The sequence below is a fragment of the Garra rufa genome, chromosome 3 (assembly GCF_049309525.1).
Source record: "Garra rufa chromosome 3, GarRuf1.0, whole genome shotgun sequence".
Lineage (NCBI taxonomy): Eukaryota > Metazoa > Chordata > Actinopteri > Cypriniformes > Cyprinidae > Garra > Garra rufa.
In genome coordinates this window covers 35444229-35466218 of record NC_133363.1, presented here as the reverse complement: position 1 = coordinate 35466218, position 21990 = coordinate 35444229, and the positions used below count along the sequence as shown (strand labels likewise).

The window sequence follows — 21990 nt, the reverse complement described above, 5'->3', positions numbered from 1 at the left end:
CTTTCGAAAAGAGTAGAGGTGTGACCTCGGCATCCTGGCCAAATTTGCCCATTGGCTTCTGACCATCATGGCCTCCAAATCACCCCCCATATTCCGATTGACTTCATCACTTTGTCTCCTCTCCACCAGTAAGCTGGTGTGTGGTGGGCGTTCTGGCGCACTATGGCTGCCGTCGCATCATCCAGGTGGATGCTGCACACTGGTGGTGGATGAGGAGATATCCCCTGACACTGTAAAGCGCTTTGAGTGTCTAGAAAAGCGCTATATAAATGTAACAAATTATTATTATTTTTTTAACCCTAGCTTAATCACTTTGGAAAGTTCCTGCACAGTTAGTTCTTTATCTACTTCAGTTCAGAAAGGTAGGTCGGGGTGAAAGATTCCAATCCTCTTTTTCTCCTCCAACATCAAAATTTTCAGACATCTTTGTTTTACCTTTTTTTTTTTGTAAAAGGTGTTTGACTTTCTTTGCACGTTCACACTGGGTTGGTGCTTCCGCCTACGTCATGTGTGACCTTTCCAGTGTGACTATGTAATAATAATTATATTAATAAGTAGAAGAAAACAAGCGATTTGTTTCAGAAGATAAGACCCTTATTCCTTGGCTGGGATCTTGTAGAGCTCTTTGAGGCTCCAATTTGGACCTTCAACCCATTGGCCACCACTGAAGTCCACTATATGGAGAAAAGTCCTCAAATGTTTTCCTCAAAAACCTTAATTTCTTTTTGACTGAAGAAAGAAAGACACATTGGATGATATGGAGGTGAGTAAATTATCAGGAATTTTTTTTATTCTGGAAATGAACTAATCCTTTAACTGATTTGAGAGAATTTCAGTGGGCTGTTAGACTGTCAGTACGGTAAAATCTCTTCAAGAAATTGTCTCTCTTAATTTATTCCCTTTTCAAACATCAGCGCTACAGCCATCAAATACTGCTTGTGTAACAAAATCACCCACTCCAGCAGCATATTTCAATACAATTGCTGTCAGAGTTTAATTGCACACTGTAAGCAGTTTTCCCATTGTAATGCATAATCTGTATTGCCCTAAAGTCTTTATAATATAGTTTTGTGCTCTATAAATGTATATATTTAGTTTATTTCTTGAATATTTGTAAATTGAAGGGCTGGATTCTATCAGCTCTTTATTTTTACCTGTTTGTCTGTATACACATGCAGATATTAAGCCACACTCAGGAAAACAAACAAACTATAAAAGCTGTCACTTGAGCCCTACCTGTTTAAAAGGTACTAATTTGTGACCCTGGACCAAAAAACAGTCTTAAGTAGTACGGGTATACAGTGCCTTGCAAAAGTATTCATACCCCTTCATTTTTTTCGCGTTTTGTTGCAGCATTTTGTTAAACTGCTTTAAATTAGTTTTTCCCCACATCAATGTACACTCCATACACCATAAAAATGACAAAGCAAAAACCAGATTTGCAAATTTTACAAATTTATTAAAAATAAAACAAATACATTGCATAAGTATTCATACCCTTAACTCAGTACATAGTTGAAGCACCTTTACAGCCTCAAGTCTTTTTGGGTATGATGTGACAAGCTTTGCACATCTGCATTTGGCAATTGTCTGCCATTCTTTGCCTCACCTTTTCACCTCTGAAGCTCTGTCAGCTTGGATGGGGGCTGGCAGACATTTTCTAGAGTCCTAGTTGTTCCAATCGTCTTCTATTATGGATAATGCTTCTGTGAACCTTCAATGCAGCAGATTTTTTTCTGAACTCTTCATTAGATCACTGCCTTAACGCAAGTCTGTCACTGAGCTCTACAGGCAGTTATCTTGACCTCAGGACTTGGTTTTTGCTCTGATATGCATTTTCAGCTGTTAGACCTTTTCTGAGAGATGTGTGCCTTTCTAAATCATACTCATTCAAATGAATTTGCCACAGTTTAACTCCACTCAAATTGTAGTAACATCTAGAAGCAATGTGAATGCTCCTGAGTATTAGTACCATTAAGGTACTAATATGTAACTTTAAGGAACTAATATGCAACCCTTCAGTGGTAAATAAGTACAAAGGTGTACCTTTGTAAGCATGCCACCCCTGCTTATGCTATATACAGTATGTCAAGTTGCGTAAAATTTTACTTTAAAAACTAGTTTGAGACCCCTGCATTGTGATCTGTTTTGTTGCACTCTGTCAACATAATAAACTGGGACCAACCAGTCAACTTCAACTCATCGCCTAGATGATTATGAAAATTTATAGTTTTGCACACCTGTGCTAGAGGTAATCTAATTCACTTTGACATCTGTTCAGTCTCTTTTTCTTTTTTTCTCACGTACATGCTTTATTTCTCTCTGTCTCATTAAACCTTTGCTTTCTTAAGCCCAATATTACATGTGCTCTTCAGCTGTGGAACCATTTGTTTTGTCTAGCAGTACAAATTTGGTTCAGGCTGTCTGATGCATTTTGTTTAAAGCCGTGCCAGTTGCTTCTGGACATGCTCAGATCATTTACTCTTAATACACTTTCGTCAAGGTTTTGACTCAGTGTCTGTGTTCATGTCTTTCTAATGTGGTGAAACTGCTATTTTAAAGGAGTATAACACAACTACTGCTTACTGGTGGCAATGTAAAACGAACATCAAAATAAAATCTGATGTGTTATGTATTATAACACTAGGTTATTGCTAGAAGCAGTTCCTAAAAAATCTTTCTGTTCAAAGGCTACACGTTTGATAAGAAAATTATTGGCCACAAAATTTTAAAGTGGAAAATTAGTTTTAAATAAATTGGTTGTCTCTGGTTGGTACCATGAAGCTGACACTCTGCAGATGAAGATTTCTGCCTGACATCTCTGTCAAGTTTGCTTTTAACAGTGTGTCATTCACAGCAAACAAACTCATCATGCAAACAAGAGGTGGTCTTTGCATCTCTCACAAGGCTCTTTACACCAGATGAACAATACTGGCCTGTTAAAGCCTGCATATGCAAATCATCACCACTCCATAAGACTGATCAATGTGCGTGTTGTTTGTGTTGTTTGTTTATTTGTCTGATACTCTTAGCTGTTAGCTCTTCATAGTACTGTCTTCTTGCACACATAAATGATTGAGATCATCTTTAAACTCAGTGTTAACACTTGAGACTCAGCTGACGGCTTTTCTGATATCTCTGAGATTTCCCTATTTTTACATTTAGATTAGTGTTGTCATCAGCAAATGCTAAAATAAAAAAATAAACATATTTTAATGCTGTCTTCAAATTTAGGTGTTTAACATGTAGTGGGTAGACAGTGAAATAGAATGTTTGTTTAGTCAATTGTGCATATGTATGTAGTTCTGCTGAAGTGTTAAATGTGAAGTTTCTATTTAAAGTAGCCTCTTAACCAGCCTTAACCTTTAACTACAGACCACAGCAGTTTATCATGCAACACTAACCCACCCACACACCATCTTCTCTGCTGCTTTCTTGCTCTCAGATAGATTTTTAATCTGGTCATGGTATAAGCATTAGTTCTGCTGGATTACACACACACACACACACACACACACACACACACACACACACACACACACACACACACACACACACACACACACACACACACACACACACACACACACACACAATCCAGCCCCTTAAGACATGAGAGCCATCTGGTGCAGTTGTTGTGTGTCTGTTTGGTGAACAAGCAGCCTAAAATGCTTGAAAGGGAGAAGTGACAGGCTGTGTATACAGATTAATTTGAGATGTGCAGAAATGTAATGTCTCATTTATGATGTTCAGGGTGCAGTATACAATAGAGGTATCCAGTTTGTCAGAAATAGTTTCATTGTGTATGGGTGTGAAATTGCTATACACAACCTAGGTACATTTGTGTGTGAGTTTGGTTGACTGTGAGCTACAATAAATGTATTCTGATGTGTGCTCCCCTGTCAGTATGTGATATCTGAATTAATCTGATGATCCTATAGATTATAGGGGTCTAAGTTCGTCCATATTGTCATATGTAGGCCCACACAGAAACTGTCCACTGAATTCAGCAGATAGATTGTGGTCTAGCCTCTTCAAAAACTGTTTTGAGGAAGTCTCAAAGTTTATTTCAGAATTCCTGCTATGTTGAATTCAGACATCACATGGGAACAATGATAAATGCAGTTGCCGTTGCAATGGCTTTTTGTAAAAAAAAAAAAAAAGGAAATTCTATCATTAATTACTCACACTCATGTCGTTCCAAACCCATAAGACCTTCTTTCATTTTCAGAACACAAATTAAGATATTTTAATGAAATCTGAGAGCTCTGACCCTTCATAGACAGCAAGGTTCCTGCCACATTCAAAGTCTAGAAAGGTACCAAGAGCATTGAACATAGCGCCATTTTGAAGAGTACCACCACAATGCATAGCTACATTAGCAGCACCATGTGCATACGTTATTTACATGCAGATCAAAGCATGCGTCCCCAAAATGGCGCTATGTGCTTGGTATCTTTCTGGAGGGTGATGCTAGGGTGACGTGGAGGAGAATAATTTTTGAATATAGTTGTTATTTTAATATTCTGGTACCTTTCTGGACCTTGAACGTGGTAGGGCCCTTGTTGTCTATGGAGGGTCAGAGAGAGCTTTGGATTTCATCAGAAATATCTTAATTTGTGTTCCAGAGATGAACACCCCCTTCTACTTACAGGTTTGGAATGACATGGGTGAGTGATTAATTACAGAATTTTCATTTTAGGGTGAACTATCCCTTTAAGAACCTGTAGAAATCATGCTACAGTGAAAAGCATTGATACAGTACTTAAAAACTTATTCAGCTTCTCTTGTATCTATACTTTAACATGGAATCTGCTCAAATACATTTGAATTCTCTGCAATGCTGTGCACTAGTTAATAATTAATCACTTTATAATATATCATTTAATTAATAGGAAATTCGATGATGTTCTTAACTTCAGAGTTGGAATGGGATGTATTTAAGATGATTTGTCCATTTCAGTTTGGTGCAAATTATTCATAAAAAAGCAAATATTCACTGTTTTTCCAAAAGAAAATACTTGAAATAAGACGCATTGCTTTTCGCTGTGTAATGATCTCAGCAATAAGAAGCAACGCCAGTATATTGCACTTAGCATTGATTCTATACTGTGCGCTTCACTAAAGCATGAATTCTCTTCACTAGGGACTAGTACAGAGAACAGAAACAAAATTTAGAAAATTATAAAGATAATTTTTTCAATGCACCATATACTGTAGAAGATGGTACAAATAGTGGAATTTATAGGGGATTTAAGGTTTCAGGGAGAGGTTGTCTCAGACATCGGAAGTCTGAGTAGAAAGGGCAGTGTCAAAGGCACTGGCAGTCTGGCATTCAAGGGTAGTCTTAGATTCAGTGTCATTCTTCATGGCAGTGTTGGTCAGAGAGTCAGTAGCAGTGTCAAAGTACAGTCTCAGATGCAGGGATGATCTGTGGCAAAAGAAGGAAAAAACTATTATATGTTACCAGTCTTAAGTAACACGGGTATCTTTATAGCAATAGTCAAAAAAAAAATACATTATATGGGTCAAAATGATCATTTTTTTAGGCCAAAAATCATTAGGATTTTAAGTAAAGTTCCATGTTCCATGAACCTTAAATATATCAAATTTAATTTTTGATTAGTAATATGCATTGCTAAGAACTTCATTTGGACAAATTTAAAGGCAATTTTCTCAGTATTTAGTTTTTTTGCACCCTCAGAATCCAGATTTTCAAATAGTTGTATCTTGGCTAAATATTGTCCTATCCTAATAAACAATTAAAAAAACTCACCCTTATGACAGGTTTTGTGGTCCAGGGTCACATATGGATAAATCTACTTCTTTTATATTAGTCATGCTTACTGTGAATATTTTTTTATTATATGGTTGGTTGCTCTCTTAGTTAAAAAGTAATTCAGTTTTACTTTAAATGTCAAGACCCCCCTTTCATCATGACATTATAAACCAGAAATTGAACTATTACATAATACCTTTCAAAGCTGGGCAGAGCATCTTCCTCCTTATCAAGAACAACTGCAAGTCATAGAGAAGCAAATAAAAACTTAGAAATCAGTACAACTTTTTATATTGTGCACTCATTATGACATTTGATGAAGATAATTTACTGATGACACAATGACTGACTTATTAAACTTGCCTAGATATTACGTAAAACGCCATGCCATTTATCTTTTGGTTATCTGCTCTGTTAGGGAAAAAATCATTCAGCTTTTTTGAGCAAACACCTTTCTTTAAATGTCAAGATCACCCTCATTAAATCATAAACCAGAAGCAGCAGTATTACATGATACACTGTACCTTTCAAAACTGGGGATCTTCCACCTTATCAGGAACAACTGCAAAGCCTAGAACATTAAACACTTACATTGTGAACTCATTAAGATATACTTGATGAAGATATTTACTTGATTTACTTATGTATTTTGTTTTTGTGAATTTTTATTCACTTTGCTAGAGGAGCACTGTAACAGCACCAGACCAGTAGTGCTCAGGATGGTTTAACGTTTGCTGAGAACCAGATGGAATCTTCTAGACAACCGTGGAAACTTAGTGTTGTAGACAATCTTGCAGACTGAATATATCAGACTATTGAGTCATTTGAATTGTCTATGCAATCAGGCAGACTTAAATGTTCAGACAGCCTCGCTGGATAAATATTGTTGTCAATTGAGCAGACACACAGATCATCTATAAATAAAAGGAGACAGGGATGTAGGTTGGCATATGATTGGGGATAATCGTTATGCATTCCTTTGTTTTATAATGAAAAAAATTTGAGTTTTTGGCGATGTTTTCTGGTTTTAAAATCTGTGATGAGTGACTAGAGATGAACAAGGTTTCATTCACTTTTGCCTATATTTCTTTTGCAGTATTTGCATTTTGCACCTGTCACCAGATGCATCAATGTACCACAGTTTTTTTTTTAACATTTTAAACAAGATATGCTTTAGTGAAACTATCAAATTGCAAAAAGCTGCAATTTCACTGCGCCTTTTGTCTGCATTTTTGTTGAAGCAGGTTTACAGTATTTTACCAAATATGGAAAGAGAAGCAAACTTGTTGTCAATGCAACACAGAAACTTTAAGGCTATGTGGTTTTTTTAGCAAAATAAATGCTTAAAGGTTTTAATGCTTTAAGACATAATTATTTAAGAAATAATTAACAACGGGCTTAAATACGGCAACACACGAGGTGGTAAATAATCATTTTAAAACAAGTAACGGAGGTGAGAGAGAGCATGTTTGAATTACACTGTAGAGTGTAGTTGTGGCAAAAAAAAAAAAAAAAAATGGCAAAAGCAAAGACATATTTTCCACTCTGCTCAATTTGGACACTGCAAAGGTCTGAGAAGGTACTTGTAAAGAGTATATCCAAGTTTGAAAGCAACTCTTTCTATTGGCATCAATGTGTGGTGTTTTTGTTCTTTTGCCTGGATGTTTCAGAAGCAGCAATGTGAGATAATTTCATATTGAGATTAAATGTTTACATACTGTGGTTCAAATCATTTGCAGTGTATGAAAAAGCAATTAAAATACTATTTTTTAGCCAAATCATGCAGTCCTAGTTTATACAGTGAAACCAGAACTTAATCACACACCAGATATTTTTAGTATTTTTTTACTTGTGGGTGCAAGACACTATAGTTCATTTATGTAAGTGAGGATAGCAAAATAAAGTAAACTGTGACATATTATAACCAAAAATCAGTAAAATTGATGAAAATTTGGGGACAAAAATAGGATTTGACACTTTGACCTGTCCATGTTTTGTTACATACCTTTCTATCAAGGTTATCTGACATTATCAAGAATTTGTTCTGACACAGTTTAACTCTTTAGTTCTTGACATATTTTATTACAATTTTCTAAACTATAACGAATAAACTGATAATGTGAGAAATGTTGAAGGTGTCTGATTAAATTTTGCTACCTTGAACAATGTAAGTAAATGTCTGAAGAATTCTTGTACCTCTCTATCTCTGGAGTGTCACCAGGTAGCCGACCCCGTCTGCTTGAGTTTTTATGACTCAGAGCTAAAAATATAACTACCATTGTGTTCTTTCTGCACTTAGTTTGTGTTATTTGAATTCGTCTCGTGCTCTTTAGTTTAATGAGTCAAGTTTCCAGTTACAAGTTGGTCTAACAACCTTACCTTACATGAGTCACCAAAACCTAATTACCAGTCTCTCGCCCTTTCTTTCTTTGCTGACTTCAGCCCACAGACCTCGTAGCGCTATAACAGTTGAGTTGTTTCGTGTTGTCTTTCCATTGAAGCAAGTTAACACTCTGTTGTAGGTAGGCCACGGGGGCGGCCTTTTTGAACAGACCCTCCACGCTTTCTTTCTCTCTGTGCCTCCACCTCGCTGTTTCTCTGCTGGAGTGCTGTGCAGTGGATATAGTACAACAAATGAAATATGAGCTCATTATATAAGACCAGCAACACATTTTGGGATGTTTGGGACAGACAGACTAGCGGTTTGGCTAAACTATTGTAATATTTGTGACCCTGGCCCACAAAACCAGTCTTAAGTGGCATGGGTACATTTGTAGCAATAGCCAAAAATGCATTGTATGAATCAAAATGATAAAATTTTATTTACTTTTATGCAAAAAATGTTCCATGAAGATCGTTTGTAAATTCCCTACTATAAAAGTATGAAAACTTAATTATTGATTAGTAATATGCATTGCTAAGAACTTAATTTGGACAACTTTAAAGGCGATTTTCTCAGCATTTCGAATTTTTTTTTTTTGTTGTTGCACCATAAGATTCCAGATTTTCAAATAGCTGTATCTCGGAAATATTGTCCTATGCTCAATTAAAAAAAAAAAGAAAAAAAAAGAAGTACCCTTATGACTGGTTTTGTGGTCACATATCACATATTATAAAACGTGTGTAAGTCTCTTATAAAGAAATAAAGGTTATTAGAAATAAATGCATGTGCATATAAAATGGAAAGGAATATTGTAGCATATAAATAGAAAACACTGAGGGAAGAGAAGATGGAAATAGTGAGGATATGCCCATAATAGTTCTTCTTAAGACCCAAGGTCACAGTAACTGAGATCTGTTTTGTAAATTTGTATGTTACTGGTTTGGATTTGATCTTGAACAGTCAAGTGGCCTATTGCGATGGGGAACAATTTGCAGTCTGTGTATTCGATAGTCTGCAGTTCAGTCAGGCCCACTCCTATTTACAGTAAAGACCACACAACCACACAAAGCCAAGTAGTAGATTTCTTGACCTTTTGTAAGCTGTTTTATACTGACCTCAATTTCCTCTCAGAGCACAGTTCGCATAGTGGTACATTTTGAAATCGTCACCTTTGCTGACCTCGGCAATGAGAGCCAAAGAATGACACTTAAGACATAGACACACATTTTACTGCCACTGTCATCTTGACGGCTAATTATTCAGCAAAGTCTTTAGGAACTAAAGAGCATTTTTAGAAATAGTTAACAATGAACTTAAATCACCAAGCAGTTTAAGACTGAAAAGTGGTATTGGAAGAGGCTGCCCTGATAATTTGAGATGAACATATAGTAACACATACAAATGACAGTATAATATAATAAACATTCATTTTGTTTACAGTATTGATTTGTAGCATTTATCCATGATATTATGAGCACTAGTGTTATCTACTAAATTTTCTTAAGTAGAGACTGACAGTGTCGTAGTCATATTCATGAACTTCTGTTTATGGAAACACATATTTACAGTATAAATGTCTCTGCTCTTACTGTTTATTTGCTTTACAGAATAATGTGTCAGTCATGTGGTGTATTTTTGACAAACAGTTACTCACTGGTGACCTTTAGCAGTGTGGGAATCTGATAACAAGCCTGTGAGCTCACATGGGTTTATGAAACGTTTTCTTTTTCAAAAAAGATCAAACTGTGGTGTACAACTTATTTTAAAGGCTGCAGAAAAATTAATCCACTGTTTTCTATTTAAATATATTTTAAAATGTAAGTTATTCCTGTCATTTGTTTAGACTATGTAGTACTTAATTTTTCAGCTTATTAAGTTACAAAAATACAGGTTTTCATTAGATTCCACTGTTTTTATTGTCTCTTATTAAATATAGAAAAAATGTACACTACACTGTTTTATTGGACAGTCATGTAGGTGGTCTTTTCAAACAAAGTTTTGTGCATATCCTATTGGAATTTGATCATACGCTGCCAGTCAAAAGTTCTTTAAATATTCTGTTTACCAAGCCTGAAAGCAAAATTTTCAGCATCATTACTCCAGCCTTCAGTGTCACATGTACCTTTAGAAATCATTCTAATATGCTGATTTGCTGTTCAAGAACCATTTTTTATTATTATTATTAACAATATTTAAAACAGTTGAGCACATTACATGATTATATAAATGAATACCTTCATTTAGCAATGATGCTAAAAACATTTATAATGTTACAAAAGATTTCTATTTCAAATTAATTCCTCCTTTGAACTTTATATTCATCAAAGAAACCTGAAAAATAATTACTCAGCTGTTTTCAACATAATTATAGTAATAAATGTTTTTTGAGCAGCAAATCAAAATATTAGAATGATTTCTGAAGGATCATGTGACTAGAGTAATGATGCAACTTTCAGCTGTGATTGAAATCACAGGAATAAATTACATTTTAAAATATATTCAAATAAAAAAAAAAACTGTTATTTTAAATAGTAAAAATATTTCAAAATTGTACTGTTTTTGCTGTACTTTGGATCACATAAATGCAGGCTTGGTAAGCAGAAGAGAATTAAAGAAAAAGATTGAAAATCTTACTGATCAAAAACTTTTGACTGGTAGTTTATTTAGAGAGTGTGTGCATGGCAAAAAATTACATAACATATGATTTTTGCAAATCCTTTCAAACTTCATTCATATGCGGTTTAAAATCATATTCAAATCACTTTTCTGGAAATCCATCTGACCGCTCTGATCGGATTTTGCGTAGCTTTTGACTTTCTCACATCATGTAAATCGTGAACACATCAGGCATTGTTTGTAGAAAACATGCTGAATGTGTTTTGCAGAAACAAGGTTGTGTTGTTGGGAAGTACAAGTCAAGCGGAAAAGGACAATGTACTGCTGGCCTACCCAACTCTTTGAGTTTTGAGACCGGTGGAGATGGCAGCACGGAATAAAGTACATTCCAGCTTCCTACTTTTCTGCCGCTGATGCATAAGATGTGTAAACATGATGCCATGTTCTAAAACAACACCTGTATTACACACTGCAAAAAATGCTTTTCTTACTTAGATTTCTTGTCTTGTTTCCAGCCAAAATATCTAAAATTCTTAAATCAAGAAAGATTTTCTAAACGAGTAAAAATGATTTTCTTTCAGAAAAACAAGTTAAAATTAATTGCGTTTTTGCTTGAAATAAGCAAAATAATCTGCCAATGGGGTAAGAAAAATAATCTTGTTTTCTGTTTGAAATAAGATTTTTTTCCTTACCCCATTTGCAGATTATCTTGTATGTTCTAAGCAAAAGCTAACTTAATTTTGACTTTTTTCTGAAAACAAGAAATATTTTTTTGTCTAGATATTTTGGCTGGAACAAGACAAAAAAAGTAGTGAATAGTGCTTTTTAAGTATTGATGCAGAATGAATACAAGGGTGTTAGTATGGGTGAGTGTAGTGGATGTGTTTTTGAGGTTAATTGAGGTTAAAAGAGATACTTCCGATAGAAATACTTCTCAACTCTGCCAGTAAAATGACAATTCTGATATCATTCACTTACTAATGTAGTTCCTGTATGACACTCTTTTTTTCTCTACAGAACACAGAAAAAATATATATCTAAAAAAAAAATCTGAAGTGGTTTGTCCATATAGCGAAGGTCAATCGGGTCTAATGTTGTTTGGATCATTTTTGGGTGAACTATCCCTTTAAAGGAACAATCCACTTTTTTTGGAAATAGGCTCATTCTCCAACTCCCCCCGAGTTAATAAGTTGAGTTTTACTGTTTTGAAATCCATTCAGCCGTTCTCCTGTTCTGGCGATATCACTTTTAGCATAGCTTAGCATAGATCATTGAATCCTATTAGACCAATAACATCGCATTCAAAAATAACCAATGAGTTTCGGTAATTGTCCTATTTAAAACTTGACTCTTCTGCAGTTATATCGTGTACTAAGACCGGTGGAAATGCAAAGCTTCAATTTTCTAGGCTGATAAGATTAGGAACTACACTTCCATTCCGGCGTAATAGTCAAGGAAGTTTGCTGCCGTAATAAGGCCGAAGCAGGAGCAGTAATACCACGCAGCACATGTGCAAATGCTAACTAGCTGGGAACTCATTTCTGATAATACTCTGCCTGCTTCGGCCATATTACGGCAGCAAACTTCCTTGACTATTACGCCGGAATGGAAGTGTAGTTCCTAATCTTATCAGCCTAGAAACTCGCAGCTCAGTCAAGTTTTAAATACAACAATCATTTTTGACAACAGTCATTTTTGAACGTGATGCTATTGGTCTAATAGGATTCAATGATCTATGCTAAGCTTAAGCTATGCTAAAAGTGATATCGCCAGAACAGGAGAACGGCTGAATGGATTTCAAAACGGTAAAAATCAACTTACTAAACTCGGGGGGAGTTGGAGAATGAGCCTATTTCCAAAAAAAAGTGGAGTGTTCCTTTAAGGGAACTGTCGAGAAGTCTCTGTGGGATCAGAAAGTGGAGAGTGGAGATGACTTCTATAAATATCGCTGTCAGATAGACTTTCTCCAGGTCATGTTACCTAAGCTCAGTCAGGTATATCATGACCACATTATACTGCTGAATCAATTGTTATCGAATGTCGTCCAGTTACGTAGCACTGCTGATTAAAGGAGGTTTCATTTGCTTGGTTCTGATTCAGACAGATACTCGGATGCAGAGGATTTAGATGCTTAGGGCAGAAGGTTTTCTTCTCTTCAGCATCTGAGCTGCTAAATAAGTCACGCAGGTGAGGAGAATAGAGTTGATTGGCATGAATAGCACTGAATAGAGCTGATTGGAGTGATTAGTGGTGGTCTGATATCCCATCATTGTTATTTTAAAAAAAGGTCAAAGGAACAGCACTGCATTCCTGGAGACAGACCAGAATTGTTCAGATGTGTCGTAGACTGTGTATTGTGTGTGCTGACCGACTTGCTCTTGCACCCACAGCGTCCTCTGGGGAAGATATCAGTCGTGACATATAGCATCTTCTCTTATCACCCAGTCCAATGGATGCATTGTTTGGCCTGCGTTTCAGACGGAAAGCTTGTGAGCCAAGTGGACACAGGCGCACCAGTGTGTCACTTCCAGCGAGTAAAGCGCGCCGGCGCTCCAGCGTGGGCCTGCCGTCAGCTGTCCTGGCTCAGAGACGCAGGTCTAGCGTTCAGCTCCAAACCAGCAACTTACCGCCAGGGGTCTTACAACGCAGAAGAGGACACTTCACCAGAAGAAGGTCGAGCGGTGCAACGGCCTGCCTTACCCCGCGTTTTGCTATCCGACGAAGACAGGCTGCCAAACACCGCAGCATTCACGCCCAGCTCCTGGGACCGTCAATGCTCTTGGCTAGTGTGGTGCAAATGAGTGAAGATCATGAAACTGAGAATAAGAATGTAGAAGAATACTCCTCCCTCTCTGATAGTGACTGTAGCCAGGAGGAGCACAAACAAGCAGTGATGGACTTAGAGTCAGGGTCTGAACAGTGTATGACGTGGTTGGCTCAGGGTTTGTTGGCGGGAGAAACTATTCAGCCCCGCCCCCTCATTCGTGCCCCACGTTGCCTGCGGCGAAACTCATCACACTTACTACCTGCTGAGGCTGTTTACCGGAGCCCAGCCGCTTATGGGCTGTACGGCCATTACCGTAAGACCAGTCAGACACAGGCCATGTCTAATATAGGTGGATTGTGGGCAGGGAGGCAAAGTTCTCTTGCAGCTCGAGGATCAGTTGCACTGTACAGGACGAGCTCCCCTTGCTGGCCAGATCTTGGTCTTTCACACGCAATGCAGGGAACTTACTACAACCCACAGATTGACACATGGAGTGCGTTCCTCTCGTATGTAGAGCCGTAACTACAGCTGTATGTTTTAGTATGTGTGTGTTTTCATGTTTTCACTGAAAGCTGTTTGGACTTTCCACATTTTGTTGCTGTGGGTATGTGAGAGCATATATGTCCTTTTTCAAGCTTTAGGGATTTTTTTTTTTTTTATCAGCGCTATATAATTTCAATCCCAGTGTAAATTACCTTAAAGGGATAGTTCACTCAAACATGAAAATTCTGTCATTAATTACTCACCCTCATGTCGTTCCAAACCTGTAAGACCTTTGTTCATTTTTGGAACACAAATAAAGATATTTTTGATGAAGTCTGAGATCTTTCTGATCCTCCATAGACAGCAAGGGTCCTACTATGTTCAAGGTCCAGAAAGGTACCAAAGACATTGACAAAATAGCCCATGTGACATCAGTGGTTCAACTGTAATTTTATGAAGCTACGAGAAAACATTTGTTGCACAAAATAACAACTATATTCAACAATTTATTTTTTTCCAGTTAAACCACTCATGTCACATATTTTAACAATATCCTTGCTACCTTTCTGGGCCTAGAATGTGCAAGTTGCGTTGCTGACTATGCAGGGTCAGAAAGCTCTCGGATTTAATCAAAAATATCTTATATTGTGTTCAAAGATGAAGGTCTTATGTGTTTGGAATGATATGAGGGTGAGTAAAAATGACTGAATTTTCATTTTTAGGTGAACTATCCTTTTAATACTAGTCTTACTGTATATCAATCCAACAGTAATTCCAATTTACAGTTGAAGTCAAGTTTACAGAATCTGCAAAATGTTAATTATTTTACCAAAATAAGAGAGATCATAAAAAATGCATGTTATTTTTTATTTTGTACTGTCCTAAATAGGATATTTTACATAAAAGACGTTTACATAGATCACAAGAGAAAATAATAGTTGAATTTATAAAAATAACCCCATTTAAAAGTTTGCATACACTTGATTCTTAATACTGTGTTGTTACTTGAATGATCCACAGCTGTTTTTTTTTTTTTTTTTGAAGATCAGGGTAAATTAAACTTATTTTGTCTTCTGTAGCTTCTGAAGGGCAGTACTAAATGAAAGAAATATGATATTTTGCCAAAATAAGAAAAATGTATCTTCATTCTGTTCAAAAGTTTACACCCCTGGCTTGTAATGCATTGTTTTTCCATTTGAACCGTTTTGAAGCGTTTGAACCTTCTGTAATATTTGCACCCTCAGTTGTCCTTAGTGTAAAAAGGTGGATCTCAAAATCACAAAGTCATTGTCAGAAAGGGTTCAAATACATAATGCTGAAAAACCAAAGAGTTTGTGGGACCTGAATGATTTTGCTGAAGCAGACAGTTTAACTGTTTAGGACAAATAATGAACTCATGAACAACTATCACTAAACAAAAAAAAAAAAAAAAAAAACCCAAAGTGGATCATTTAGGTAAAAACAGTATCAAGTTTATGTAAACTTGTGGTCTATATTTACTTCTTTTATGTGAAATATCTTATTCAGGTCAGTACTAAATAAAAATAACATGCATTTTGCACAATCCCTCTTATTTTTGCAGATTCTGCAAGGTGTATGTAAACTTTTGACTTCAACTGTAGATGTGGTTAGTGAGGTGACTATGGAACTTCGTCTCTTGTATTCTCATTGGTATTTTGACACTTACAATAGTGATCTCTTTAGGTGTATATGCAAAAAATATATGATGAGAGGAGTTTAAGAGCAGTGGTATTATTTTATGAGTGTCAGTTTGGCAGCTGAACACAAAGATTCAATGTTTCTGTTTTTTTTTTATGGTTTGCATGTGATGCACACTGTCAAACAACAAGTTGAAGTTTTGTTTTGTTTGACACTTTTACTGTCCTTCTTTGTATATGTGTACATCCAGACTATACATTGCGTTTCTGTTTATCATTTTTGCTTGATGTTTTATGGGACCTCTCTATTTTGTGTTTGTTTGTAGGAAGGCCATTGCCAAGTCTGGTCTCCAACACCTCTCATGCCAGCCCAGCGCTGCAGTGTTGGCCAAGGGGGAATCGGATCGAGAAATCCGCAATACAGTGGACTGGAGTGTGAGTAAAACAAACCCAAATAATCTAGACTTCAGATCTCTGTTCATTGGACTCTTGATAGAGCTACAGTTTCTTTCTCTGGTTTCACATTTAGTTTGATGCTTTGTATTTGAGCAGGAATCAGCTTTGTATGGAGAGCACATCTGGTTTGAGACAAATGTCTCTGGGGACTTCTGTTACGTTGGAGAACAGCACTGTTATGCCAAGACCCTGGTGAGTGTGTGTGCTATAGGAATGCCAGCATAAATCCCTCTATGAAAAAGTGATAACAGAGTAAACAGAGGAGAGTAAATAGCAGGATGAAATGTGACAAATTCCAGATTAGAGAGAATAAAGGATGGTATAATAAATGGAGAATATGGGTGGATGGTGAAAGGGGAAATAGAAGAATCTCTCAATTGCACATTTCTCTATTTCACTCATATTTTCTCTCTTAGTGTAAGGCTGCCCTCTGGTGGCTAGTTTACAGAATGCATTGCATAATTTCAATTTTCAAATTATGTGCAATCATTATGATTTAGGAATTTTGCATCAAGTGAAGACCACCTCAGTCAGAGTAAGTTTATTGTCTCTTTCTCCTGTTTTTCACAGCAAAAGTCTGTTGCTCGGAAAAAATGTGCTGCTTGCAAGATCGTAGTTCACTCCATCTGCATTGAACAGCTGGAAAAGGTGAGTGCCGATCTCAGTGGGAACACAAAGGTAGACACCTTGAACACCTGATATGACACTGCATCACAGACCATACATGTTCCTCCCTTCAGTTATTGGACTGGAAAGCTCCGCCCCAAGGGGAGGGGCTTGATGAGGTGCCTCTCAAAGACCCATCATTCAGAGTGAGAAACCCTCTAGCTTTTTCTCAGACTCGGCTGGGGCTAATGGATCACTCACACATCTGATCTTAGTAAAGACTGGTGACTGTCTGGCCTGATAAACCTAGAAAAGCCAAACATCTTGAGCCACTTTAGCTCTCAGTCCATCCAGCCTTTGAAGTGGGCATCCAAATCTCTTTTTGATAACTTGATTGGGTTGAATTTAAGCAAAAGCTGGTTTTAATTATATAATGCAGAAAGGTTTTCTTGCCAGACATATTCTTTTTCTTATTAGTACCTTAATCACTGTCAGTTTGATTGGGCAAGTCAGTATGGGGATGTTGGTGGAGTTTTTTATTTTATACATGAGGCACAGATTCTGTGTGCTCAGTATTAAATCTGGCTGGTGGATTTGACAATTTTTGCCTGGTATATGGGGCTGATTGTGGTGAAATGATGTTTGATCAGGGGTGATTTTAATCGTACTTCTACACTAACCAGGCTAACAAACTCAAAGAAGACATAAAGGCAAGTGGTGCTTTTGGTTTTTGTTTTGTTCTCATACAATTCCAAAATTTCTTTTTCCCTCCATAGAAATGTGAAGCTCAGTTGGGAACCTCAAAATCTGAGCATGTTTTCTGGAAAACAATACAGTAGTTTGTGGTTTTGATAAGCTGCTGTATGTTGGGGTTTACATCAGGGTAAATACTGAATAGTATTATAGAAAATAATATTTTTTCATTTTCTTTCAGATAAACTTCAGATGTAAGCCATCTTTCAGGGAGTCAGGTTCACGGAACATCCGGGAAGTGAGTTTTCTTCTTTTTTCTTCTTTTCTTTATTTTCAAAATATCTCTCCCATTCTGCCTGTTTTCCAACTCTGTCAAACTGATAGCTGTAAAACCATCATAGCTCGATATAAACAGCCAACAGCAGTGTGTCATTGTACAGTGCCTTGCAAAAGTATTCATACCCCTTCATTTTTGTCACATTTTGTTTTGTTGCAGCATTATGTTAAACTGCTTTAAATTAGTTTTTCCCCACATCAATTTACACTCCATACGCCATAATAATGACAAAGCAAAAACCAGATTTGCAAATTTTACAAATTTATTAAAAATAAAACACTGAAATAAGTACATTGCATAAGTATTCATACCCTTAACTCTGTACATAGTTGAAGCACCTTTACAGCCTCAAGTCTTTTTGGGTATGATGTGACAAGCTTTGCACATCTGCATTTGGCAATTATCTGCCATTCTTTGCCTCACCTTTTCACCTCTCAAGCTCTGTCAGCTTGGATGGGGGCTGGCAGACATTTTCTAGAGTCCTAGTTGTTCCAATCGTCTTCCATTATGGATAATGCTTCTGTGAACCTTCAATGCAGCAGATTTTTTTCTGAACTCTTCCCTAGATCATTGCCTTAACGCAAGTCTGTCACAGCTCTACAGGCAGTTATCTTGACCTCAGGACTTGGTTTTTGCTCTGATATTCATTTTCAGCTGTTAGACCTTTTCTGAGAGATGTGTGCCTTTCTAAATCATACTCATTCAAATGAATTTGCCACAGTTTAACTCCACTCGAAGTGTAGTAACATCTAGAAGCAATAGGAATGCTCCTGAGCTAAATTTCGAGTGTCCCAGAAAAGGGTATGAATACTTATGCAACGGGATCTTTTCAGTTTTTTATTTTTAATAAATTTGCACAAATGTTAAAAACCTATTTTTTGCTTTGCCATTATGGAGTAGGGAGTGTAGATTGATGTGGGAAAAAAAGTAATTTAAAGTAGTTTAACATAAGGCAGCAACATAACAAAATGTGAAAAAAATGAAGGGGTATGAATAATTTCGCAAGGCACTTTATTTTTATTATTTCATTAATTACTCACCCTCATGTTGTTCTAAACATGTAAGACCTTCGTTCATCTTCGGAACACAAATTAAAATATTTTTGATGAAATCCAAGAGCTCTCTGACCCTCCATAGACAGCAAGAGTCCTTCCATGTTCAGGGCCCAGAAATGTATCAAGTACATCAACAAATTAATCAATTAGAAAGTGTTCATGCTTCATAAAATTATGATTGAACCGCTGATGTCACATGGACTATTTTGTCAATGTTCTTGGTACCTTTCTTGGCCTTAAACGTGGAAGAACCCTTGCTATCTATGGAGGGTCAGAGAGCGCTTGGATTTCATCAAAAATATCTCAATTTGTGTTCCGAAGACGAACAAAGGTCTTACAGGTTTGGAAACAACATGAGGGTGAGTAATTCATGACAGAATTTTCATTTTTGGGTGAACTAACCCTTTAAAATTGTGAAGTTGCTCTTTGCAGCTGTCTGAATGACCCCAGACTGTTTTACACACACACACACACACACACACACACACACACACACACACACACACACACACACACACACACACACACACACACACACACATATGTTGGGTTTACATGTTTTATGGGGACATTCCATAGGCGTAATGGTTTTTATACTGTACAAACCGTACTTTCTATCGCCCTTCACCTACCCTACACCTAAACCTAGCCCTCACAGGAGATTGTGCACACTTTTACTTCCTCAAAAAAACTCATTGTGCATGATTTATAAGCCTGTTTCCTCATGGGGACCTGAGAAATGTCCCCACAAGGTCAAAATCTACTGGTATTCCTATCCTTGTGGGGACATTTGGTCCCCACAACGTGATGAATACCAGGTGCACACACACACACACACACACACACACACACACACACACACACACACACACACACACACACCTCAGGAGCATGCTGTTTGCTGTTTAAATCTCTCTTTTACCCTTTTTACCCTCTGTTTTCCTTTTATGTTTTCCCTATATCGCTCTCACTGCTGTAATCCATCCCTTGACTCCTCATCCCTATCTCTTCATTCCACTTCTGCTCCTCTCTGTGCCCTGTCTCCTTCTGTTTCCCATCTTGCCTTGGTGGGTTAGCACACCTGGCGACGCAGAGCTTTCAGAGGTCACCGTGCTTTGGAGCAATTGAGAGGTGCTGCAGCTAAATGTAGTGTGCACACCTCAATCACACAGGTATCACACACTTTCACACAGTTGTGATGACACCTTTACGCGGCTAAAGGCAGAATGACATCCACAAATATATTAATGTAATTAAACCAGCTTTGTATCGTTACAGTGTTGTTAGTGTAAATGAACATTGTGTTAAAGTTCCAAATCCTTTTGTACTGTTGTCTGAAGTAACACAAACACGTCAGAAATTGAATGGGGCATCAGTTTACTGTTGGTGTCACATCATATCGCTCTGTGCCGCATCTTGTGTAGACAGTATCACTGTCTAATAGTGTTTATTTAGTCATGATGACTCATGTCACGTCACATTGTGCCCCTCACGCCTGGTGTTGACAATTTGTGTAAACCCAAACTATAACTCTTAATCCTAAAAGATAACTTTAAACTTAATTATATAAATATTTAATACTTAATTTAAAAAACTTAAGTATTTTCCTACCCTCATACAGGCATTTCATCATGGCATACAACTCTGTGTTTACAGACATTTTGAAAACATCTCCAGAGGCCTCTTTTCTCATGTTTTTTGTTCTGCTGTCTGCTCCTCTTCTCTCCATATCCCAAACTTCAGATTTGATATTGATACCCCACAGCATAACTCCATAACATTACTGGTTTGATGTGGCATTTTATTTAGCACAGATTATCGTAATCTGTGGATGGCACAGCTATATGAATTTTTTGTTTTTATTACAGCCAGCAATAGTGCGACACCACTGGGTCCATCGGAGAAGACAAGAGGGCAAATGCAAACAGTGTGGAAAGGTGGGTGAAGTGGATCATGTCAGGAGTGTTTAGACATATAGTCAAACCAAAATTTATTCAGACACCTTCAACATTTCTCACATTATTACAGATTATTTGCTATAGTTCAAATAGGGTTAAACTGTGTCAGAACAACTTCATCTTGATTGCGTCAGATAACTTTGATAGAAAGATATGTAATGGATTACAATCAACTAAAAATTCAGACAACTGTTAGCATGACAATATTTACTATAATACCAATTACCAAGCAATGCCTAATTTTGTTCAGTCTGTAGTGTAAAAAAGGTTGCATTAGCAATTAAAGAAAAACACTTAAGCACAACATGGTCAGGTCAATTTTACTGGAGGTCACCTATATGAAGAATTTTGGGTATAATATGTCACAGTTTACTTTATTTTGCTATCCTCACTTACATAAATGAACTATAGTGTTCTGCACCCACTAGTTAAAAAATATCATCTTGTGTCTGAATAATTTTTGGTTTGACTGTATAATGTGTTTGAGAAATTACATGTATTACATGTACATTACAAAAGGCTAATGAATGAAGTCTAAAGTTTTTAAAGTTTATAACACAACTGATCTCTACTTACAGGGGTTTCAGCAGAAATTTGCCTTTCACAGTAAAGAGATTGTAGCCATTAGCTGTTCCTGGTGCAAACAAGCAGTAAGTCTCAGTCTCTGTATGCATTAGTGTTTTCATATTGTAGAGTATGTACATATGTATAACTTTCCTCTTTTTCTTTGTCTGTCTGCAGTATCATAATAAGGTGACATGCTTTATGCTGCAGCAGATAGAAGAACCGTGTTCATTAGGAGCACATGCCGCCGTTATAGTACCTCCTACCTGGATCATACGGGTTCGCCGACCTCAGGTATACACACATTACACCCTGTAAAAAAACATCCACAAAGTGAATTAGATAATCAATTGGATTTGGTGACTGTGTAAATTATTAAGCAGTGCTATCAGCATCTCTATGGCTAAGTTAAATATAAAACGCTAGATGTGAACACCTTCAGCACAAACCTTAAGGAATTCTGGCTACAATGTTCTGAGCAGCATTTCTACAAAAAGATGCAACATTTTTTTAATTATATGTAGTAGTACTTACTTTTTAAAAAGTGGTCAAGAAATGTTCTGCTCTGTTTTACTATGTTCTTTCCTTAATTGTTTGTTCAGCACTAAATAAGTGCTGAACAAAGTAAAAAAAAA

The 21990-nt window shown here is 36.8% G+C and overlaps 1 protein-coding gene across 1 annotated transcript in view; it reads left to right on the top strand.

Moving 5' to 3' along the window:
• LOC141331554 (diacylglycerol kinase zeta-like) overlaps positions 1 to 21990 on the top strand; it is a 75057-nt gene that overhangs the window by 4188 nt on the left and 48879 nt on the right. Inside the window, exons 2-10 of the mRNA XM_073836605.1 lie at positions 13169 to 14051; positions 16013 to 16121; positions 16239 to 16334; positions 16713 to 16790; positions 16883 to 16954; positions 17683 to 17739; positions 20702 to 20770; positions 21370 to 21441; positions 21533 to 21649. Coding sequence (XP_073692706.1) covers positions 13228 to 14051; positions 16013 to 16121; positions 16239 to 16334; positions 16713 to 16790; positions 16883 to 16954; positions 17683 to 17739; positions 20702 to 20770; positions 21370 to 21441; positions 21533 to 21649 — 1494 coding nt within the window. The 5' untranslated portion in view covers positions 13169 to 13227. The remainder of the gene's footprint in view (positions 1 to 13168; positions 14052 to 16012; positions 16122 to 16238; positions 16335 to 16712; positions 16791 to 16882; positions 16955 to 17682; positions 17740 to 20701; positions 20771 to 21369; positions 21442 to 21532; positions 21650 to 21990) is intronic.